Source organism: Gopherus evgoodei, chromosome 13 (assembly GCF_007399415.2).
Source record: "Gopherus evgoodei ecotype Sinaloan lineage chromosome 13, rGopEvg1_v1.p, whole genome shotgun sequence".
Taxonomy (NCBI): domain Eukaryota; kingdom Metazoa; phylum Chordata; order Testudines; family Testudinidae; genus Gopherus; species Gopherus evgoodei.
In genome coordinates this window covers 25,017,709-25,042,153 of record NC_044334.1, presented here as the reverse complement: position 1 = coordinate 25,042,153, position 24,445 = coordinate 25,017,709, and the positions used below count along the sequence as shown (strand labels likewise).

Below are 24,445 nucleotides of genomic sequence, written 5' to 3'. Positions count from 1 at the left end.
GAAGACATTTCAAAAGTTTGATTGTATTTCTCCCCGTAACTCAGTTCTCCATCTGTAAAATGGTGATGATAATACTCTGCTGTCTCACAGGGAAGTTGTGAAAATAAATTCACTAGTGTTCAAAATACTGAGATATGACTGTGTTAAGCACCAACAGAAAAGCCCACGTAAAAATTCCATATCAAAGGTGGGTTTGGATAGCATGCAGTAAACAAAATACAGAGCCACACACTGAATGAGGAAAAAGAGAAACATTAAATAGCTGCGTCTTCCCATAAACAGTCTTTCTGTGCACTGAATGAGCCAGCAGTCCCACTGGGGAAAAAATTAGCGTACAACCATATAATTACTATCATAATGCATGCACATAAGGGACCAAAATAAGGTTGCATAGGTGACAAACTTTTCTATTCACTAGCTTCTGAATCAGTTAACTTTACTATCTAAATAGTGTTCTAACCTAGGTTGTTTGCGTGGGTAGCATAGTAATTATGTACCTTGATCTTTGCTTTTCTCTTCAAATTTGAACATCAAAGATATGAAAACAATAAGTGTATACAGCATTTCAATTTAGGGGGCAATCTTTAAAACTCCTACTCAGTTAAGTCACATTGAAGTCATTAGGATTACTTCTACAAGGATTACTCACACAAGTAAAGGTTTTCAAAAGATGGCCCTTAGTTCATAGTCCAAAAACGTAAACTTTAGTTAAAGTAAGGTGACATGGGAATTACACCACCCTTTAATTAAATGTTACAAGAGCCTGCAAACACAAGATTAGCAACATCTGTTTTATTTGCAGTGCTCAGTTTCACTACTTCATCTTCACAGAGCAACAAAGTATCATTTTCAAACATCCACTCAAATAATGTAAATACAATGGATTAATTTTGTCTAGTTGGGTTCATAGCACTATCTCTTCAGATTCTTCAAGTAAACAAGGAAGGAAGGTATAAAATATGCTTTGAAAAACATGCATATGCTTTTGGAAACAAACACTAAGATCTCATTTTTCAGAAATTAGATATTTAACAGTGAATACAGAACTGCACAGAGATTTGTGAAGTTGCGTAACAAGGGGAAAAATGTATTTTGTTGCATGTTAAAAGTAGCTATAAACATACAAGTCGGTTTATTTCTGAAACCACAGAAAAGATGCCTGCGTGCCCTCCTGTGGCACAAGTTTCCGAGTAGACTGGCAAAGAGTTAAGGATCTGCAAGTTGCCCAGACTTAAGTATCTTATTTCTGGATCAAATTGTAATTGCCTTGATTTTAAAAAATAAAAATACATTGGCACAGCTCAGCCCTCTTCAAATTATGTAGCTTACTAGAATAAGAACAGATATACCCCACTCCATCCTTATTATGAAGTCCATGGTTTATGCTCCTTTCTCCCAGGACTCTTCTTTCCTACTACAAGGAGAAATTGTATAGCAATGAAAAAATATCCACATCATAAAATGAAACAGCTGTGTTTAAAGTTCATAACAAGGTTTCTGCTAGCCATCTCAAGCACACTGTCTAAACAAACCCTTAAAGAACTGCACAGCCAAAACACGTACATCAAAACCACTTTTCTTTTTTAAAGAACAACAACAAAAGGGTCAAGGAGAACATATTGAAATTTCAATAATGACATGGCCCTCACATGGCCATCTGAAAAACTGCACTGTAGCTAAGCTCTGTACCATTTTTCTCATTACAAGCTTGAATGTGCAGCTGCCAGAAGAATTTAACACTTATTTTCAACCTCTGAGGTTTTTCCACCTGGTTTATTCAAGTGAACTGTACTTTATCTTCTTCTTATCTCCCCAGGCACTAACTATGCACCTTCCTGTGACCAGAAGGGCAAATACTTAACCTCTTGCAATCAATAAATAATTGAAAGAATAACCCTGTGTTGTGCTCTGGAATAGTGTACCTGAAACCGTCTCCTCCATATCACAATCTCCTGGCCTTTTGTGAAAGAGTACTCTTTCATCATGCTCAACCAATCAACTTTCATGCAGTCAGGTACAGAGATGTGAGGTCTGCATGAAAAGTTTGCTCTCGATCTTGGGAGATCAAGTCTAGCAGATTGGCTGCTGGATTGATAGGTGCTGTGGGATTATGAGGGTATGTCTATACTGCAGCTGAGAGCATACCTTCCAATCTGAGCAGACTGACACACACGAGCTCAAGCAGAGTTAGTGCATGAAAAATAACAGAATGGATGCTGTGGTACGAACAGCAGCATAGGTTAGCCAGCCAAGTACCAGCCTGCCCATCCCCACGGGTCCAAGCTCAGGTAGCTAGCCCATGCCACAACATCCACATGGCTATTTTTAGCACACAAGCTTTGCTCGAGCTATCACGTGTCTGTCTACCTAGACTGGGAGGCATGCTCTGAGATGCAGTGTAGACAATTCCTCAGGCAATTCTGTCTAGGCCAGTGGCGAGCAACCTGCAGCCTGTCAAGGTAATCCGCTGATGGGCTGCCAGTTTGTTTACATTTGCACGGCCACCTGCAGCTCCCAGTGGCGGTGGTTCGCCATTCCCAGCCAATGGGAGCTGCAGGAAGCGGCAGCCAGCACGTCCCTATGGCCCGAGCCGCTTCCCACAGCTCCCATTGGCTGGGAACCACGAACTGCGGCCACTGGGAGCTGCGGGCAGTCATGCAAAGGTAAACAAACTGTCTGGCAGCCTGCCAGCAGATTACTCTGACAGGCTGCAGGTTTTTCACCACTGGTCTAGGCCCTGGCCGGCTTTATGAACTGCGGAGCCTGATTCGAAGACCCGGCAGCGTCTGGGGCTTCGGCGGCAGGGGGTCCACTCCAGGTGTTCCACAGCACTGAAGGACCCCCACTTCCAAAATGCTGCCAAAGACCCCCGGAGCGGACAGCTGACGGGTGATTAAAAAAATAAAAAATAAAAAGGCGCCTAAGGCTTGGGGCCCTCTTAGGCGCAGGGCCCGATTCCAGGGAATTGGGGGAATTGGCCTAAAGCTGTCCCTGGTCTAGGCCAATAAGGCACTGAGAGTATCAGTGTGCCTGGATCTTGATTTTAAGATTTTTAGTATTACAGGAATGGGAGGAAAGACATGAAGATCTTGAGATGAGAGAAAAGAAGAAAGCATCATGTATGGACCCCAGACTGATGTCTGCTCTGGAGCAGAAGCGAGGGGATTTGTTGTTTCTGATGGTGGTAAACCGGTTTACCACAGAAAAACACTATTTGTTGAATATAGGAGTTAGGATAGAGTCCTTCGGTGACTCATGGCTGGCTGAGTACAGTCTGCTGAGGTAATCTGTCAATTCATTGCATGTCCCTAGTAGATTCATAAAGAGCCAGAATAGTTCTCTCACGAACATGTCACCATTTCCACAGCTTAAGTGCTTCATGACAGAGGGGCATGAACAGGAAACCCCAGCCTATTAATATAATACACTGAGGAGGTGATGTCTGTCAAGATCTTCACTGTGGTAGAATAGACACTGTGACAAGCCTACATAGCCTGAGTTCCAGCACAAAGATATGGAGCAAGGACTCTTTTCAGAACCACATGCCTAGAATTTCAATTGACACTAAGGAGGAGCATCCATACATTGCTTGACAAGTTAATAGACAGATCTCAGCCAGTCCTGAAGGTGGCAGAGGTGATCTCTTTCAATAGGCACAACATACATGCACGATACTATGTGACAATAATTTGATACAGATTCTTGCTGTTCTTGCAAGGTTTTCCCTGAGGTGGAAATCAAGGACATAATAATCTGAAATCTGTCTAACATTAGGAATTTCTTTGTAGACTGAACTGAGAAGAAGTGAGGAATGACTCATAATTCACTCTTGATCCTAAAGAGCAAAACAAATTGGAAGTGAGGAGTAATCTTTGGAAATTATCTCCAGTACCCTTTGGTATGAGGTAATTGCAGCCCATACCTGGGGAAATAATAAAGATGACAACTGAAAATGGGAGAGAAGGAAGCTCTGGAGGGATTGATACACGGCTCTCAATATGAACGTCAAACCTTCTTGGAGCAAAATCCTGGCTATCGATTGCCTCTCCAAGATAATAGATTGAGTCAGTCCTAAATTTCTATGAGAGATTTTCAACAATGGATGATATTCTGCCCCAAGTTAATCACATTTTACTAAAAGAGCTATAATTTGCTATTCATAACTGCAGATGCTGAGGAGTAAGTCCTCCTATCCTAAAGTTCATGTCTCCCAGGATCTTTATCCTAGGGAGTAGTTTTTGATGGCCCTGATTACTTGGGCTTTTCCTGTGCTGCTGAAACCACCACAGAATCAGGAGCATTTGAGAAACTTCTTTGATCCTCCTATGGCCAAGTGAGCAAAGGCAAGACTGTTACATCTCTCTTACAGGCGCTAAGACACCTCATTAGGCATCATCAATCATCTAGGAAGAGAAGAGAGCATGTAGGATGTCAAAGTATTTATGAGCCTTCTCCTGCTCCACAGATGGTTCAATATCTAAACTGTTTGCAGTTCTTTCCAATAACTCCTGTAAGGTTTTGAAGTCATTAGACGATAGTATTTGAGCACAAGTCACTGCCTAATCAGGCAAGAATGACAACAAATCCTTCAGTACAATCTACTGGGAGTGAATAATAGCAGCCTCCTGTTGGAACTCAGAATCGGACTATATCAGCTTTCTATCTCCTGAGACTCCTGATTTCTCTTCATAACCTCTCTCATTCTTCAAGGCAATCTACTTCACTGGGTGATCTAGTCAGGGACCTAAACTGGTGGAGACCTAGGTCATCTATGGGAGGAAAGAGAAGGAAAACAGTTCCTAGAAGGTCCATATGGACAACCCAAGTATGCACAGTAAGGTCAGTGTGGAAAATTAAAGAGGTATGGGTGCAATGGTCCTGAACCCCAAGGAGAAGACTACCAAAGTATGGCAGGGCCAAGAAGAGATTTAGTTGTTCTAGGACAAGGAATATGAGGAATGCCCTTAGAGTCAGACTGCATAGATTGGGGTGATAATTCAGGAGCCGTATAAATAAAAAGAAAAGAAGAAAAGAAGAACAGGGACCACTAACCACTGAGGATGGATGGAGATTAGAGACAATCTAGGCATGGCCCAACACCTAAACAAATACTTGGTTTCAGTTTTTAATAAGGGTAATAAGCAGTTTAGGGATAGTGGCAGGGTGGCTAATAAAAATTAGGATATGAAGTAGAAATTACCACATCCAAGGTGGAAGTCAAACTCAAACTGCTTAATGAGACTAAATGAAGAGGTCCGGATAATCTCCAGGCAAGAATATTACAGGAACTGGCACATGAAATTGCAAGCCCAATAGCAAGGATTTTTAATGAATCTGTAAATTCAGAGGTTGTACCCTATGACTGGAAAATTGCTAACACAGTCCCTATTTTTAAGAAAAGGGAAAAAATGATAAGACCATAAGAACAGCCATACTGGGTCAGACCAAAGGTCCATCCTGTCCAGGCCCCGTATCCTGTCTTCCAACAGTGGCCAATGTCAGGTGCCCCAGAGGGAATGAACAGAACAGGTAATCATTAAGTGATCCATTCCCTGCCACTCATTCCCAACTTCCAGCAAACAGAAGCTAGGGACACCAGCCCTGCCCATCCTGGCTAACAGACACATATGGACCGACCCTCCATTAATTTATCTAGTTCTTTTCTGAACCCTGTTATAGTTTTGGCCTTCACAACAACATCTTCTGATCCAGGAAATTACAGGCCTGTTACAATTGAAGTCAAACTATGTGTGGTCTTGGAACAAATTTTGAAAGAGAAAATAGTTAAGGACTGTGGTGGGGCGGCTGCCCTACACAGGCAGAAAAAGGGTTAAAGCAGCCTTGGGGAGGCTGCGCAGAACCCAGCTAAATTAGAAAAAGGCTTACTGAGCTCACCAATAGGGGGCGGGCTTGCTGGAGTGGCCAATCAGGGCCAGCAAGGGCCATATATAAGGGCTGCTCAGCAGAGCAGAAGAGAGTCTCTCCCTGGAAGGCACATGATGAAGAATGGCTGCCTGAAGAAGCGCCATAGATAGAGCAGTGGTGGGCAGGGGCAGCAGAGTGTGAGGGTGAGCTGCTGGCTGACCACTGCCAGGCTAGAGCTTTGCTACAGGGGCCAAGAAGGTGCTATGGCTACAGGGGAAGTGGCCCAGGAAAAACAGGCAACAGGTTGGAGGAGGGAAGTAGGTGGCTGCTGGCTACAGGGTGCCTGGTTCGGGACCCAGAGTAGTGGGGGGACCTGGGTCCCCCTGCCTTGCACCCCACTTGCCAATGAGGATAGTGGCTGGTATCCAGACTACACTTTGCCCCTGAGGCAAGGCGCTGGACTCTGGACTGCAGTTGGCTGCAGAGGCAAGTGGAAGGATTAAGGACTGCTCATCCCCCAGAAGGAGGGAGATACCAGAGCGCGGACACAGTTGGAGGACCGTGCCCAGAAGAGGACACTGCGTTCCGGGGACCGAAGTGGGTCCAAAGAGTGGAGATAGCAGTGATGACAGGCGTGACACCATTGGCTGATGGTGGACTGGAAGGGCCGAGAGCTAATTCCCAGGACGTTTAACAGGAGGTGCCACAGCGGTGTGTCGCGCCCTGTTACAAGGACACAGAGGTAAATGGTAATTCGGACAAAATACAATATGGTTTTACAAAAGGTAGAACATGCCAGACCAACCTAATCTCCCTCTTTGAGGAAGTAACTGATTTTTTTAGACCAAGGAAATGCAGTAGATCTGATTTACCTGGATTTCAGTAAGGCATCTGATACAGTTCCACACAGGAAATTCTTAGTTAAATTAGAGAAGATGGGAATTAATATCAAAACTGAAAGGTGAATAAGGAACTGGTTCAAGGGAAGACTACAACAGGTCATACTGAAAGGTGAACTGTCAAGCTGGAGTGACGTTACTAGTTCCTCATTGATCAATTTGGGACCAATTGTATTTAACATTTTTATTAATGACCTTGGCACAAAAAATGAGAGTGAGCTAATAAAGGTGTGGATGGCACAAAAAAAAATGGGAGATACTACCAATACAGAGGAGGTCCAGAATATCATACAAGAAGATCTGGACGGCCTTGAAAACTGGAGTAATAGAAATGAGATGAAATTAAATATTGCAAAGTACAAGGTCATGCACTTAGGGACTAACAACAAGAATTTTTGCTATAAGCCAGGGACTTTGCAGTTGGAAGTGACAGAGGAGGAGAAAGAACTGGGTGTACTGGTTGATCACAAGATGACTATGAGCCACCAACGTGATGCAGCTACGAAAGAGGCTAATGCAGTCCTACCATGCATCAGGAACAGTATTTCCAGTAGAGACAGGGAAGTATTAATATCATTAGACCAGGCACTGGTGAGACCTCATCTGAAATACTGTGTGCAATTCTGATCTCCTGTGTTTAAGAAAGATGAATTCAAACTAGAACAGGTACAGAGAAGGGCTCCTGGGATCAGAGAAATGGAAAACCTACCCTGTGAGAGGAGACTCAAAGAGCTTGGCTTGTGTAGACTAACCACAAGAAGACTATGGGGAGATATGATTGCTCTCTATAAATACATCAAAGGGATAAATACCAGAGAGGGAGAGGAGTTAAGCGCCAGTGTCGATACAAGAAAAAATGGATATAAACTGGTCTTCAATGAGTTTAGGCTTAAAATTAGACAAAGGTTTCTAATCATCAGAAGAGTGAAGTTCTGGAACAATCTCCCAAGAGAAATAGTGGGGGCAAAAAAACAAACTGCTTTCAAGACTGAGTTTCTTAAGTTTTTGTAGGGGATGGTATGATGAGACCACCTACGATGGCATGAAGTCAATCTGTGACTGTCAGCAGCAAATATCTGCAATGGCCAGTGACGAGACACTAGATGGGGAGGGCTCCAAGTTAGTACAGAGAATTCCTTCCCAGGTGTCTGGCTGGTGGGTCTTGTCCATATGCTCAGGGTCTAACTGATAACCATATTTGGGGTAAGGAAGGAATTTTCCCTGGACTCCAAGTGGAAGACGCTCTGGAGGGGAAGGGGGAATTGCCTTCCTCTACAGCATGGGGCATGGGTCACCTGTAGATCAGAAATAAGGTAACTGGTGGATTCTCTGTAACTTCAAGTCTTTAAATCATGATTTGGGGACTTCAGTAACTCAGCCAGAGGTTATGGGTCTATCACAGAGGCAAATGGGCAAGGTTCTGTGGCCTGCCATGTGCTGGAGGTCAGACTAGATCAGGGGTAGGCAACCTATGGCACGTGTGCCAAAGGCAGCATGCAAGCTGATTTTCAGCAGCACTCATGCTGCCCGGGTGGCCACTGGTCCAGAGGGCTCTGAATTGTAATTTAAATTTTAAATGAAACTTTTTAAACATTTAAAAAAACTTATTTACTTTACATACAACAATAGTTTAGTTATATATTATAGACTTATGGAAAGAGACCTTCTAAAAACGTTAAAATGTATTACTGGCGCACGAAACCTTAAATTAGAATGCATACATGAAGACTCGGAACACCACTTCTGAAAGGTTGCCAATCCCTGGACTAGATGATCACAATGGTCCCTTTCTGGTGTTAAAGTCTATGAGTTATTCCTTATGAAAATGCCTGGGTTCTGGGAAAGGTCACATAATAGAGTCTGGAAAGAAGGAATAGGTAGGGAAAGAAGTGTTAGAGGAGTGGATTGGACCTAGGAGTGATACTGACATCTCAGAAATATAATGTGAGACAATCAGTATTGAAGATTCAACTCTCTCCAGTGCCATAGAGATCAGAACCAGAGGTATTAATATCATGACCAATGCTATAGGCTCAAAGGTGAAGGTCAGTGACAGATCTGAAAGCACCGCCAGTAGCTCTGGCACTAGGTCTGGTCCTAGGGTTGTCGGTGCCAGCAAGACTTTGCTGACACCAAGTTTCAGTTCAGTGAAGAAGCAAGATCTGCTCTGAGCAGGATGGCCAGGAGGAGAAGGAGAGGGGGTGACAGCCCTACTAGACTTCTTAGGGAAGTAAGAACTCTGTGCTTTTGGCTTGGAAGAGTCCATGACTTTTCTTTAGCTTCTTTACTCTTTCTGTTCAAGAGAGGACAATTGGTACTGTGGCTCACCCTTTCAGTGGTGCTCACATTTGCCCTGGCTCAACCCAGTGGAGGAAGTATCAAGCTTCTGCACTATGTTCATAGTCAGCACCAATCTCAGATTGAAGGCCGAGGATGGCTAAGGAAATTACAGATCCCTTCTTGGCACCAGCATCAGGAGCTCTTGTATATTTTCTGCTTATAGGGACACTAAAGAAGTGGGATCTGTGAGAAGAGAATTCCTTTTTTGGAGTAAGATAAAGCAGCTTCCTGAGTCTGAGGCTCCTCTCATGGATTGGTCCAGCAGGCATAGCTTTATTCAGGTACCTCCGGATCAGCAATTCGTGATGGAAGAGGACCAGCATAACAAGCGTCAGTCCAGGACATGGCTCTCACCAAGAGAGGACACAGACTATGTCTATCAGTTAGATGGATAAGATCACCACATCAGGTATGTCTTGAAACCAAAGGGTTCAGGCTCAGCCACTGGATGAGAAAGTACTTTCACATCAAGTGTACTCCAGGTATGAAATTTAAGGAGCATGTAAAATTGCACAAAAAAATTAGGCTGCAAAGAGGACAGAGAAATATTCTAAACTAACAGGTTTAGATATACATATATATACACATATATACACACACACAGTTAACTAAATGGCTATGTCCAAAAAAAGGCAATTAGGGGTAGCAGGCAGAAACCACAATATTCTATTGCTCTGGGTAACAAGTGAGATCTGAGAGGCCGTTGGGGCCACTATGACGTACATGCTTTTGATTGGAAGCAAAAAGGAAAGACAACGAGGACATTCAGGGTGGAGTCATAGCCCCAGTGAACACTGCTAGTCAAAAATTCCATTCCTGGGGACATGAGGCACATAAGCACCATAAGTGACATTCATAGAAAAATGTAAAGGAGGACTCATTTTTAGTGGAGTGGGTAAAATTGGGACAGAATTAGCAGGGGAACAGAGCTGATTCACCTGAGGGAGGGAGAAGTGAAGAACTGCCAAAATAAAAATGTAAATAAATACAGGGCATGGTAATACAGCTATTTTTCTCTCAGTCTAGTAGGTATCAGGGATATTTTACAAATCCTGACCTCAGATAAGGGATTGTTACTTTCATGAAAGTATCTTGCAGAATCCTCTGTCTTGCGTATCATGCTCCTGAGCAAAACATGTGGCAAACCTAGCAGCTTTTAGATTTTTGACCCTCTGTAAGCCAGGTCTTGGCCACTGCCTTACTGAGTGTGCTTCAGTTGCAGATGCTGCAACGGTCTCAAAATGTTCCATCCAATTCCTTTGAGTAGTAGGCAAGAATTTCCTTAATCTCCAAGTGCACACATGAACCCGGGGGGGAGGAGAATCTCCCTAAAGAGAGTATCCATGAATGAACGATGAACACTCAAATCACATTAAGGGAAAACCAAGAACAAATTACCTGCTATTCAAAAAACCTCCAAACTCTGAATATAGGAGCGTGAGTGAGTAAAATCCACAAGATACCTTCAGAAAAGCAGAATACAAGTAAATAATTACCCTTTTTTCAAAGATACCATCTGTGCAAGATACCCACTCACACAGAGAAAGTAGCTCAAAGCTATACCAACAGAAAAACGTCAACAACTGAGATGAGAGCCATAACAATGAAGGAAAATTCCTAACCAGAAAAAAAGAAATTTTAAATTAAGGAAGGAAATCTCCCAGAACATAAGGGGTAGCCACTCAATGGCCTAGCAGACGCTTCCTAAAGAAATTAGTCCAACATTAGCCCATTGAAAAATGGGACATCCCAAACAAACAAAACTGCAGGGAGGAAGAAGTTTAAATTTCTCTTCCTTTGACACAGAACTGTGTGTCTAGGAAATCAAGACAAGAACACTCTCACACACATCAAGCCAAAGCACTTAGGGAATAGAGTGCAGCTCATGTAATCAGTCACTATACATGTGTCCATCACTGAACTACGTTGAGGTAAACAATACTGGCTGTCTGAGACCAAATGGACCCTGACATGGACTCCTAGCTCCAGGCTAGCAAGACCATAGCAGCACAGAAATGCAGTCAGACAGGCAAAGTCATTTAGCATCAACACTGTCTAGAACACTGGCATCAAAGAAGAGTTAGATGGTCTGACGAAGGGCCTTAGTGTGATATATATAAACTTTCTCAAGACTCTTTTCAGATAGAAGCAAATAAATCCATACCTGATTAGGCAGGTAGATATGGAAACGAAAATGGCATGATGACCCAAAATCCCCCATGGAAGGGATCTTGGAAGATCCCAACTCATCAACTTTTATCAGAAAAGATGGTCTGTGCCTATTTCAACTTAAGACCAATAGACCTAAAGTGAACTCATTCCACAAGCTAAAATTACTCTGCTAGAAGAGAAAAGATCTGCCATAAAAGGACATTTAAAAGACCAGTTCAAAATAATTCTGGAATGGTTTTCATATAGCTTATTTAGAACTCTGTGCAAACTATCTGGTGCTGTAGGCTTTATTCCAGGAGTTTGAGATGTTCAGCCTTGTAAGAACATGATAAGGAGAGTCTGTGGAGATACCAGCACTGATCTGAGAAGAGGGAGATGCTTGATAAAAACTAAAGTTAAACTTAGGGCTTGTCTACACTTACAGCACTGCAGCTGCACCACTGTAGCACTTCAGTGAAGATGCTGCCTACACCAAAGGGAGAGTTTCTCCCATCTACGTAGGTACTCCAACCCCCTGAGAAGCAGCAGCTATGTTGATGGGAGAAGCCTTCCCATTAACCTAGTGCTGTCTAGACCAGGAGTTAAGTCAGTATAACTGTGTCCACACCCCTGAACAATGTAGTTATATTGACGTAAGTCTGTAATGTAGACCAAGGCTTAGGCTAAAAAGAAGGTAGCAACCTAAAGCGGTTATCTCAGCCATTGAAAGCACCAGCCCCTGAAACTGTCTTAGCAGACATGGTAGACATATACTGCTTTTAAAAAACCAAAACAGACTTTAGGCATGCATTTAAATAATGATCATTCACTCTTCTCCTACCAACCTCTCAGTTAAACTTTTTAGAGACAGAGACACAGACAGACAACATTCTGTGGGATAGGAACAATGTCTTTGCATGTGTTTGTGTAGCACCTAACAAAAATGGGCCCCAGTATCCTGAACGTGCTATCTGGGAATTATCACAGAATAGTAGTACATAAAACCCTTCTTCCACATAAACAAGGAGAATGCCATAAAATAAAATTGTGGTCACATTTCCATTTGCATTATTGTAATTCTACTCATTTTGAGAAGCAATAGTGTCTGAGAGACTGAACTAGAGAATGAACCAGAACAGTACTAGAAGAAACTGTAAGCCACATAGGTCATAGTATTTCTTTTCTTTATTAAATCAATACTACTTATGCCAAAGACTTCTTAAAGACGCAATTCTAACACTACATCAAAAATTAAGTTTAAAAACATTTTAGTTTAATTATAAACATTAAAGGGAATCTTCTAAAATTAATTCAAGCAGCTGAAACAGCATTTTTTATAACTATATACTTAGGCAGTTGAAGTATGATGGTTACATAAGTGCCACACCGCCACATATTCAAAAGAACAACAGATACTTTAAGAGGGTTCATTCAAAATTAATAGTTAAGTCATTCATGTGATTCTAGCTATATGAAAAGATCACACAAACAACAATGAAGATTTCTGGATTGAAAATATGGTACACCTCTATCCCGATATAACGCAGTCGTGGGGAGCCAAAAATCCCTACCACATTATAGGTGAAACGCCATTATATCGGGGTAGCAGTGGCAGGGTTGCAGCGGTGATTTAAAGAGCCTGGGGCTCCACCTGCGGGAAGCCTCAAGCCCTTTAAATCACCGGCGGAGCCCTGCTGCTACCGCGCTATATGCAAACCCGTGTTATATCGGGCAGCGTTATAGCGGGTAGAGGTGTATTTCCCTCAAACAATAATAATTTGCAGTAATACAAAAACCAATTCAAACTTAAATATTGTCATAAATCCTGAGGCAATCCCAAGGAAAGTTTGCCTACACCATTTAGATTTGTGTTAAACTTAAGTGATGTCTGTTTTAATAAATAAAAATCTAAACTCAAATCCTTGCACTGAAAAACCAAACTTACCAGAAGGTGTCAGACAGCTTATTTTCAGATATCATCCCAGAGCGTAGGACTCATGCTAATGTAAGATGATGTTAGTAACTGAAGTCACAAAAGAAACATGATACTAGCTGTCATTGTTAGTATCACAGGCCTTTCAGGCCTCTGGTGCCTACTTTCTGATTGTTTGTGTGCAGAGGGAATCTACCACAAAGCTTCAATGTCATTTTGGTGATGTGGTAAATGAAATAGCTATAGTAAAGCAGGATACTTGTATTAGTTTGTCTGTCTCCATCTGGTCTGAAGCTCATTTAAAGAAAAGAAAAAAAAATGGTTTTCCCCCTTTCCTGTCAGTAGCTAGTAACTTCAGAGAGAAAGTGACAGGAGAATGTGTATTTTAGGGATGGAGTACTGCAGAAGGAGAAGCTATGGGGAACTAGGATGCACCACAGAACTGGCAGGATTGTAATACCAATCTGATAACTACAGTAAAAAGAGAGTTACAACCTCACATGATCTAGCAAACAAAGGAATGCGCTTTCATATAACACGTGTTTAGTTATGTGTTTATTGGAAAGTACGTTTGTTCCAATTGTATATAGCCTTTTTGGCTATTCAAAAGATTAAGGTATGCCAAAAGAAGCATATGCAATTTGGTAAGAGGGAGGACACTGAAGCATATATGCTATTATACAGCATATTTTTCAGTGAAAAGATTCATAGTATCTCACTGGTATATTCACAGAATATAACCTGGAATATTTAGCATTTCTTTAATTATCATTGAGTAATAAATACATTTTTGCAATGTTCTATGATTTTTTAAGCTCACTTCACTGAATGAAAAAAGGCCACATCATAAATCATCTTTCCAAGTCCAGTCAAGATTTTAAGTGCAGCAAGTGAAGAAACTGATTCCTGCAAAATAATGTAGGGGTCCCTTGGTGAGATTCTACTGTACAAAATGCACATTTCATAGATGCAAATTAATTATTTTTTATTTTTCATTTTGTTAATATTGGCAAAAACTGAATCTCTCTCAATGTAATTAACTGAATTCGTCCATCAGTGCAAGATGACAGAACTTCAGATCATTCTAATAAACATTCTTCAAAGTACCAAAGAAACAGCTTGAATGTTAACATCTCTCACAAATGACTTCAATATAATGAAATAAATTTTCATAGAACCATTGGGTTAGAGGGACTGCAAGGGACATCTAGTCCCAGGGTTCTCACCCCCACCCCAAACAGGCTAAAAAAACTTCAAGGCCCTGTGGGGGAGGGGTGCCTCATGGGTCTGGGTTTCAGTCACCAGACAGAAGGGGGAATCAGGCCTTTAGACCTGTGGGGCACTAGGCAGGGGATGGGGGCCAGCTCTGCACAGCAGGGCTCAGGGATGGAGTGCTCCCTCCACCCCGGAGTTACCCTAAGCAGCCCAGCACCCAGCCTGTCTGGGTTGGGGGCGGGGGAGAAGAGAGAGAGAGGGGATGCAACTAAAACTTATAACTCGGGGGGGGGGGAGTGGGCCTAGCTCAAAAAGTGTGCAGGGTGCAGGCAGCTGTATGCAGGCAAGAGGGTAGGTCTGGGTGTAGGGAGAGGGATAGTTAGAGCTGTGTATCGGTGGAAGGTGTCCCCTACGGTCACTGCTCCCCCAGTGCTCTGCCTGTATGAAATTTTAGTTTGTACACACTTCATTAGTGCTTTTATGTAGCCTGTTGTAAAACTAGGCCAATATCAAGATGAATTAATGTACCCCCTGGAATACCCCCTGGAGGTATGCAGAGGTATGTGTATCCCTGGTTGAGAACCACTGGTCTAAACCATCCAAGACACATGGCTGTCCGGTCTCTCTTTGAAAACCTCCAGAGAAGGAGCTTCCACAACTTCCCTAGGCAGTTTATTCCACTGTCCTACTGTTCTTACAATTAGATTTTTCCTAAAATTTTATCTACATCTGCTGTGCTATAGTTTGAACCCACTGCCTCTTGCCCTGCCCTCTGTAGCAAGAGAGAACGCTTTTTCTCCATCTCTTTTATGGCAGCCTTTCAAGAATTTGAAGACTGCTATCATATCCCCCCTCAATCTCCTTTTCCAAACTAAACATACCCAATTGCTTCAGCCTTTGCTCATATACCTTGCATTCCATTCCACCCCCTTGACCGTCGTTGTCATTTGCCTCTGTATCCTTTCCATTTTTTCTACATACATTCTATACAGAGGTGACCAAAATTGGACACAGTATTCCAGCTGAGGCCTAACCAGCACCAAGTGAGTGGCACTATCACCTGCCATAACTTGCATGCTATGCCTTTGCTAATGCAACCAAAAATTGCATTTGCTTTTCCTAAATGGAACATGTTTTTATTTTAAGAAAATGTTAGAGATTCAGATTAAGCTAAAAATCTGCTTCAGTGAAAGAAATGGATACCTGAATTCTATTAATCTCCTAAAATTCTATTTTAAACTATGTAATAACCACATTCTTAGATGCAATAGCTTAATTTCCCAAAAATATTTTTAAAACAAAATCACTATGTATTTCTTGGCCAAAATTAACAACCTCAAGTTTCAAAGTCCAACTTGGAGTTACAGTATAAAGGAAATGGAGTTATACACTATTAAGTGTATTTTTAAAAACACTGCAAATAGACATTTTATATCTTTCATTATTAATAACTAGAATCATGTGCCCAACCCTTCTCCTAATGAAATCAATGGCAAACTCACAATGACTACTGTATATTTTTAAATCTTGCTTTTAAGGTTTTGTAAATATCTAAGTAAGGTGTTAATACATTTTTTAACATTTTCCTAAAACTATTTACAATAACATGAAATAATTCTATATGCATATGTTAGATCATAAGCCTGTGACATATTAGATTTATAATTACAATAATGGACGCACTAAGCAAACATTTCTACCACTGGTCATTCACCAAGTTTTGAAAACTCATACTCCTTAACAGAGCTCCATTAGACTGTGGAATTATCTCCAGCGGAAGTGGTGGAAGCACATCATTGGAGTTACTTAAAACTGGAAACAATCTTCCACTGGCAGAGAATGAACAAGCCAACTAATAAAACTACTTCCATTTCTATCTCATTATACCTTAATATTTATATTGCATGTCCTAAATTAGCAAAGAAAAGCTAGATGATTTTTAGATACAATATATACATTCAAAAAATCAACTTGACTAAATTTAAATGGAACATTAGATAAATAATAAAGCATATTGTAACATCTATGAAGTTCACCATCACTGAATAGTAGATATCACTCACTAATGTTGTGGAGATAACAGCACTAGGCTGGCCAACAACATGGAATCTGAATTACTGCATTTATGGTAAACAGCTACAAGTAGGGTCTTGTATTGGCTGAATTGTTAGCAACTCCATAGGAGTGGGTAGGGCATCAAATGACCTTCGGTAAGTGGTCATTTGACCTCTAGTCAGTGTCAAGGGATGACTTCCTGACTATCACCTTATTTCTAATCTTCCCTTTTTGAGGGAAAACTACTGAGAAGCCTGTTTTGAGTTATCTGCCACCATCTTGACTTCTCAGGCCATGTCTACATCTAAAATTTTGCAGCGCTGGTAGTTACAGCTGTATTAGTACAGCTGTATAGGGCCAGCGCTGCAGAGTGGCCACACTTACAGCAACCAGCGCTGCAAGTGGTGTTAGATGTGGCCACACTGCAGCGCTGTTGGGCGGCTTCAAGGGGGGGTTCGGGGAACGGGAGAGCAAACCGGGAAAGGAGACCAGCTTCGCCGCGGTTTGCTCTCGCGTTCCCCGAACCCCCCTGCAAACCGCAGGGAAGGAGACCAGCTTGCTCGGGGTTCGGGGAACGAGAGAGCAAACCGGGAAAGGAGACCCGCTTCGCCGCGGTTTGCTCTCGCGTTCCCGAACCCCCTGCAAACCGCAGGGAAGGAGACCTGCTTGCTCGGGGAACGGGAGAGCAAACCGCGGCGAAGCTGGTCTCCTTTCCCGGTTTGCTCTCGCGTTCCCCGAACCGCCGAGCAAGCGGTTCTCCTTCCCTGCGGTTTGCAGGGTGGCTCCGGGAACGAGAGAGCAAACCGCGGCAAAGCTGGTCTCCTTTCCCGGTTTGCTCTCTCGTTCCCGGAACCCCGAGCAAGCAGGTAAGGAGAACCGCTTGCTCGGCGGTTCGGGGAACGAGAGAGCAAACCGGGAAAGGAGACCAGCTTCGCCGCGGTTTGCTCTCTCGTTCCCGGAACCCCGAGCAAGCAGGTCTCCTTCCCTGCGGTTTGCAGGGTGGCTCCGGGAACGCGAGAGCAAACCGCGGCAAAGCTGGTCTCCTTTCCCGGTTTGCTCTCTAGTTCCCCGAACCGCCTAGCAAGCGGTTCTCCTTACCTGCTTGCTCGGGGTTCCGGGAACGAGAGAGCAAACCGGGAAAGGAGATCAGCTTGATTACCAGAGGCTTCCTCCTTCCACGGAGGTCAAGAAAAGCGCTGGTAAGTGTTTACATTGGATTACCAGCGCTGGATCACCAGCGCTGGATCCTCTACACCCGAGACAAAACGGGAGTACGGCCAGCGCTGCAAACAGGGAGTTGCAGCGCTGGTGATGCCCTGCAGATGTGTACACCTTCAAAGTTGCAGCGCTGTAACTCCCTCACCAGCGCTGCAACTTTCTGATGTAGACAAGCCCTCAGATTTCCTTGATCCCTAACAAGTCTGGCTTTTAGCATCAGAATGTTAACTGATCGCCCACACTGGCTGATCTCCTTCTAATGATGATAATGGTAGGGTGATCCCTGTTGATATTTTTCAGTCAATCAGTATTCTTTGATACCAATGACCATGAGAGTTTGCTGATTTGCTTGTGAACTCTGACTGCAACTATTCTGCTCTTTCCTGCAGAGAATATCTCAAAAAATCCTTTTGGGCAACTACCCATGTCCAAAATAATATAGTATCTTTCCTGCAAGGTTCTATAAAGTTCCAGCTGATTTCCTAAATGTGCATAAGGTCTGCAACATGATTTGCACCGTGGTCATAATCACCTTTATGTTTTGTTTTCATCAGATGCAATCCTATGCTTTCTCATGGCAAAACACTGCGAACAAATTGGCTGAAACTCCATTTGGAGCAGAGAATGTTGGTGTGTTGGGGAAAGATCTTGAGAATATAGCAGGTGTGAGTCTTGCCTCAGTCATCAATGCTTAGAGGGGATTATCCACTTTTTGCTCAAGAAGTTGGCAAATTAGATTTTCTCCTGCCAGCTCTTTGCCATCTGGTCTTCCAGAAGCATCATCTCAGGAAAGAGTGCCTTTTTTTAAATCTGCATCCCATAAGCTGTTTGCAATGTTTACTCATGGACCCAGATTTCACTACAATAACCTCTGCCTTTGTCACAGCCAGAATGGATTATTGCAGAGGTAAACCATATTTGCATAACATAGACCACATTTCAATAGAGAAATAGTCTGGTAGACTACCTCCCACTTCCTATCATGAGTCTGTTAATTATTTCACAATATCCCTGTAGCCAGGGCCGGCCCCAGGTCCCAGCATGCCAAGCGCGTGCTTGGGGCGGCATGCCACGGGGGGCGCTCTGCCAGTTGCCGGGAGGGTGGCTCCAGTAGACCTCCCGCAGGCGTCCCTGCGGCGGGTCTGCTGGTCCTGCGGCAGGTCCGCTGGTCCTGCGGCTCCAGTGGAGAATCCGCAGGCACGCCTGCGGGAGGTCCACCGAAGTCGCGGGACCAGCGAGTGGCAGAGCACCCCTTGCAGTGTGCCGCTGTGCTTGGGGTGGCAAAATGGCTAGAGCTGGCCCTGCCTGTAGCAGCTCCAACAACTACTTACACAAAAAAGTAAAACCACTGAAGTATTTTTACCTCTCTCAACTATATGGTTTTATCCTTTTTGAATAATCAAATTGTTTTGGATCTTCACTCAGTTTGCCTCTTCACGTGCTCCATAGTTGCCTAGCATCCTACACATACTACTGCCCCTCTTCCACTGCTTTTCTGAACATACCTTTCACATAGTAGATCCAGTACCACTGGTGAATAATCACTTATCTCCCACTGGCAGCATCCAGTAACAGCTCACAGCACTCCTCCCAAGGGTGGCTCTAGTCTCTCCTCCTATGAGGCAACGGCCCATAGCAGAAGCACTTAGGCAAACTCCTTGCTGCTAGCTGAAGTTTCCTAAACTCTGAATCTTGCTTCTCATACTAGACCAACAAAGCCATACCTTACTAGACTTCAGGGCTCAGTAAAAGATTCACCCTTTATAAGACACTCATAGGAGAAGGGAGAGAAAAACAAAAAAAAGAAGTGTAAGGGAAATGGGGTAGGGGACAGTCTTTTTTTGTTCATCTCTGAATCACATGAGATGCTGCATAAAGTTATTTTTTGTTTTCAAATGAATAAATTATTTTGCTACATGTGGCATGACGTTAAGAAAGGTGAATAATAACTTACTACTTCATTTCACTAGTAAACAAGACCTGTATTTTGGGGAGGAGGGGGGCTGTTGTTTGTCCACAAAAGATATTTTATGTTAAAAGAACATCAATAACTATTATATTTTAGTCATATATAGACTAGATCCTAAAAATCCTTACCCCCATATAAGTATTCTTTAGTCATTTTCACAGTCAATTAACTTCAAAGACTATTTGCATGAGTAAGGATTACTTATGTGAGGAAAGACTGCAGAACTGAGCCCACAGTTGTAGCATTTTGGTATACTGTATAGTATTTCAGAATATTTTCTCTTTCAAAAAAGTATTCACTAGCTATAACAACATACTAAACTCATACATTATTCCACGTAGATATAATATTACATACATAAACATGTTTCCTTGCAAGAGTCAAACAGTGCATTGTGTGGCACTGTTACTAATAAAATAAATAAAATCTAACACCATGTGCTATAAACAAGAGGATTCTAAACAAAAGCATGTTTTAGTAAGTGAAACTATTTTCACACAGCACAGATTATACTGTAAATACTAAAAAAAAATCCAAATTTTAATCAGCATTCTGAAGACAAATATATAAAGTGTTATTTGTATTGTAATATCTGCCTACACTGGGAGATGTAAAATCTGTCTACATTGGGAGCAGAGCTACTAAGTTCTCAGGAAAAACGCACAAAAATGGTGGGCTTTGTTGGTGTTTTCTTTTTCACTTGATAGGCAATACGAATGCTAACATTATGGCACTGTGAATTTCTGCTTTGGTTCAGCAATGATATGATTGTGTGTGTGTGTGTGTATATAGCATCATACACACACACACCCTTCATACTACGATTATGGAAAATAAGTTTCATGCAACATTAACTATGGTATATTTGAGATCACCATCAAGCTCTGGATAAACATTCTGTATCAAGATTAAGAAAAAGTGTAATCCAAGATAAATATTACAATCTCTTATTTCAGTGATCTCAAATGAAATGTCATTTCTACAGCATCACCACATAGGAAAAACACTATGTTCCATCTTTGAGCTCATTATGCAAAACCACCAACTATCAGAAAATCACTATTTAAAAAACAATGATTTCAAGTACAAAGATTCAAAGCAAATCATGCCTACCAATATCATTAAAAATAATCTATATGTGATAAACAAAAGTTCAATAACAAAAACACTAAGTCAACTAGTCACAGGCCAATGCTGACTTTTTCTTTTTTTTTTTTTTTTTTAAAGCTGAAGGTTTTTTGAATATTGTAAAGCTTCTGTAGCTACTTCACTACTGTAATTATTCCATCAAGAATTCCATGTTCTGTTTAAATCAAAGATTAATGCAAGACTGAGGTAAAAATGAACATGGTACAGCTAAATTACACTTTTTCTAATAACTGAGTTGTCTTAACTCAATATTGCACAAGTCTTGTTCTTAAGAACTACACTGCTTCACAAGAACCAAACCAATACACAACAATTCTGTATATTTTGTTCTCTTGTATTCAGAAGATTATCTATCAGCAAGAGCTCCTGTTGTTTATGATCTGGTCTACTGTAGTTTTAATACTTCATAAATTTTGACAAATTTAACAGTTTGAGGGTAAAGTGTCAGTGCCTGTGGCCACACATATTTAATATTTTCTTTGTCAATACTTTTTAATGCTATATTTATCAATAAAGTTCTAATAATTAGTAATACAACTGAAAAAATGGAACATCACATTAATATTTGAGTTTGCTGATTATACTGAACGGTATGCTATATAAAAAGCTACTGTCACTTATAAAGTTACTATTTAAAGCCTATACCTTGCAACACCTTACTTTGTGAATATCCCCAATAATTACTCACATGTGTATGGGTTTACAGGATGAGGCATATTACAAAAAAAATACCACTAAGTTAAGAAATCCACACACACACGCACTCTGGTAATACCTAGAGGCAAACTGTGTTGGGGCCCCATTGTGCTAGGCAAAATACAAAACAAATTACAACACAGCTGTCCTCTGATCCCGTTACAACATGTTTCAAGTCTAAAGCTTGGTTAAATGACCCATTTAAAAACAGTTAGGTACTGCCCACACCTACAAATTTTAAGCCAAGTTAAGCCTTGCAAATTATTTTGTGTTAAATAAAACATATCCGCAAATAGCTGTTTATATGTTATTTGATATTACAGAAAAAATGTTTGGGAAACTGATAAGATGGTTTTAAAAGCCCAAATTTAAAGTGGTATAACCTTATCACATTCTGATTCTATAGAGGCTTTTATACATCAGTGTGAACGCAAGAGCACTTTTAAAAGCAAATTCCATAATGGTCTGTATTTTTATTTCACTGACACCATGCATACAATTAAAAAACTTGCTGCTCTACAGAAGTTTCTTAATATAAGCTCTGAAGGAAAAAAAAAATCTGAAAATATAAGCTTTTGTAATTTACGTTACCATATACCAAGAATTCTTTTACCTGTGATGGACTGACAATGGGATGACAACTAAACCACATATACCTACAAAAACGTATTAATCATTCACTGGTTAGCTTTTCTTAGTATGCAAGACTTGTGTACACAAACCACTTTTTACCATTAGTATATCCGCAGGCATACACTAGGGATATAAAGGCATTGCCAATATTAGCATAAATGCAAGTTTAAATAATGTTATATAGCTTTGAAAGTGGTTACAAGTCAATAAAAAGCCAAAAAGGACGGTATTTATTATAACAGACACCAAAAGCCTCTTGTCAGAAGGATCAGGATCCCATAGTACAAACACATGGCAAAAAAAAGCCTCTGCCCAAAGAGAATTATATTCTCATTAAAGACAAGGCACAAAATGCTAGGAATAAACAATCCAAAGGAAGGTATTGAGGGCTGTGCATGGGAGAAAGACTAAGGTTAACAGTAATTAAAGAAAAAAAATCATGTAAAGAGACTAGCAATATGCATCACTTGATTCTGAGTTAACCATATTTTAAAATCAATGGGTTTTTTTAAATTCCTTACTGAACAATTCACATTCTTTTCCCAACCCTTGAGAAAAGTAAACCTGAACTCTATTTTTGTTTGGGGGGAGTATTTGTTTTTTATTTCCTCTCCCACGCCACCTGGCATACAGCCTATACCCAGTTGCTTCCCACCTTAATCTTATGAGTTACCATTTCACAAATACACAGTCCTATGCTCTACCCCTCCTCCCCCTGCGGTAGCTATTGGGGACCCAAGTGTTCTCCCCTTCACTCCACTAATGTCCCTGCAGCTGTAGTGTACAATAAAGCAAAAACGCATTTTCAAATAAAATGTCACTAATACAAACAGCAAGTAATTTTTCTTTCTATTCATTTTAATTAAGATTAAAAATCTGTAGTTAATTTCAACTGTTCAGTATGAACAATTCATACCACAACTGTTGTAAGATTAAACCATGCAATCTAAGTACAAAGTGAAAGTTATCAGCTACCAGTGAGATGGGAAGATAGCATCTATGTTATCAAGCCACCCAGCATGTTGCATTTTCAGTTAATGTTTTTCTTGCAAGGCCAAAAAAAGTCCCATCCCTTCCCATCGGTGCAGCGTGGGCACGGCTGTAAAACCATAAAGACAGCTGACGTTCAGACACAAGAGCCCGGAGTGTAAGTCCTACAGATAATCACATTGCATGAACTGTTTGCTGCTGAAATGGCGTTTGTCATTACGAAGGGGGGGGGGGGCACACGCAGCTGAGGAGGCACAAAGCACAAGGGCACGAAGTGCCAAAGCAGGCGGGGCGGGGAGAGCAGACTGTTTACCACAGGAGATGGTCACACATGCAGGCAGCACAGGCAGAGGACACCCAATCCGTTGCCTTGACATCTCGTACTCAGATCAATGCAGCTGTGTGGGGAACGCACGCTTGCAACAAACGATGTTAAAGAGCAAAACAACCACGGAGCTGAGCCAGGGGGAGGGGCTAGCCGGGGAGCAGCCCCACGGGCCCAGCGGGAGGGAGCAGCCCCACGGGCCCAGGCTATAAAGCCCTGGCAGCTGCGCCGAACCGACAAAGTTGCTGCGCCGCTGCTCGAAGGAGCCGCAAGGTCCCCGTGTGAGCCCCGACTAGCTGGGCTGCGGCCTTGGCGCTCACACCCCCCTCCGGGTACTCACCAGCGAGAAGAGGTTGGAGTGACAGTCCTCCAGGCTGGCCCCGTTCGCCACCCAGTTCGCCGCTGCAGTCATGATCCTCGGCGAGCCCGGCCACCAGAGCGGGGCATGTCTGAGGAGACGGGCCCAGCAGGAAGGAAGAAGCGCCCGGGGCTCCCTGGTGCTGCCCGCTCCGCCTGTCACCGGGGCAGCCGCCGCAGTCCTGCCCCTCGCTGTGTCCCCAGCACAAACACCAGCCCGAGGAAGGGGCGGTGACCGGCAGGGGGCGCTCCACAGACCAGGGCCTCGATCCACCTACCCGCCCCTGCCAAATAATCCACAACGAGCCGCGCGCACCGCCCCGAGGCCCGCCGCCAAGGGGCTCCGGCCGCGCTCCGGGCCGGCGGTCTGGCCTCCGGCGTTCCCAGTCCCCTCGGCACCGCTCCGGGGCTCGCCTCAGGGGCTCTCCGCCCGCGGCCCAGCTGCGGCCCCTGCAGGACAGAGCTCAAGCGGGGGGGCCTGGCCCGGGCTCCAGGCAGTGGCGGCGGCCGCTGACGGGGGGCGCTGTCCCGGCTGCGGCCGTGTCTCCTCCCCTCCCCGCCCGGCCGCCCCTCGCTGCTGCCGCCGCTGGCGGTGGGTGGATGGTGTTTTCCTGCCGCCGCCACCGCCTTGTTTACGCTCCGCGCGGGGC

The 24,445-nt window shown here is 42.8% G+C and overlaps 1 protein-coding gene across 3 annotated transcripts in view; it reads right to left on the bottom strand.

Moving 5' to 3' along the window:
• The window catches only part of MED13L (mediator complex subunit 13L), a 405,971-nt gene extending 381,837 nt beyond the window's left edge, over positions 1-24,134 (bottom strand). For 2 of the 3 annotated variants that reach the window (XM_030582917.1, XM_030582918.1), the window contains exon 1: positions 23,779-24,134. In XM_030582917.1, coding sequence (XP_030438777.1) covers positions 23,779-23,850 — 72 coding nt within the window. In that variant the 5' untranslated portion in view covers positions 23,851-24,134. The remainder of the gene's footprint in view (positions 1-23,778) is intronic. The other variant, XM_030582920.1, reaches the window with a different exon arrangement.
• Between the last annotated feature and the right edge of the window lie 311 nt (positions 24,135-24,445).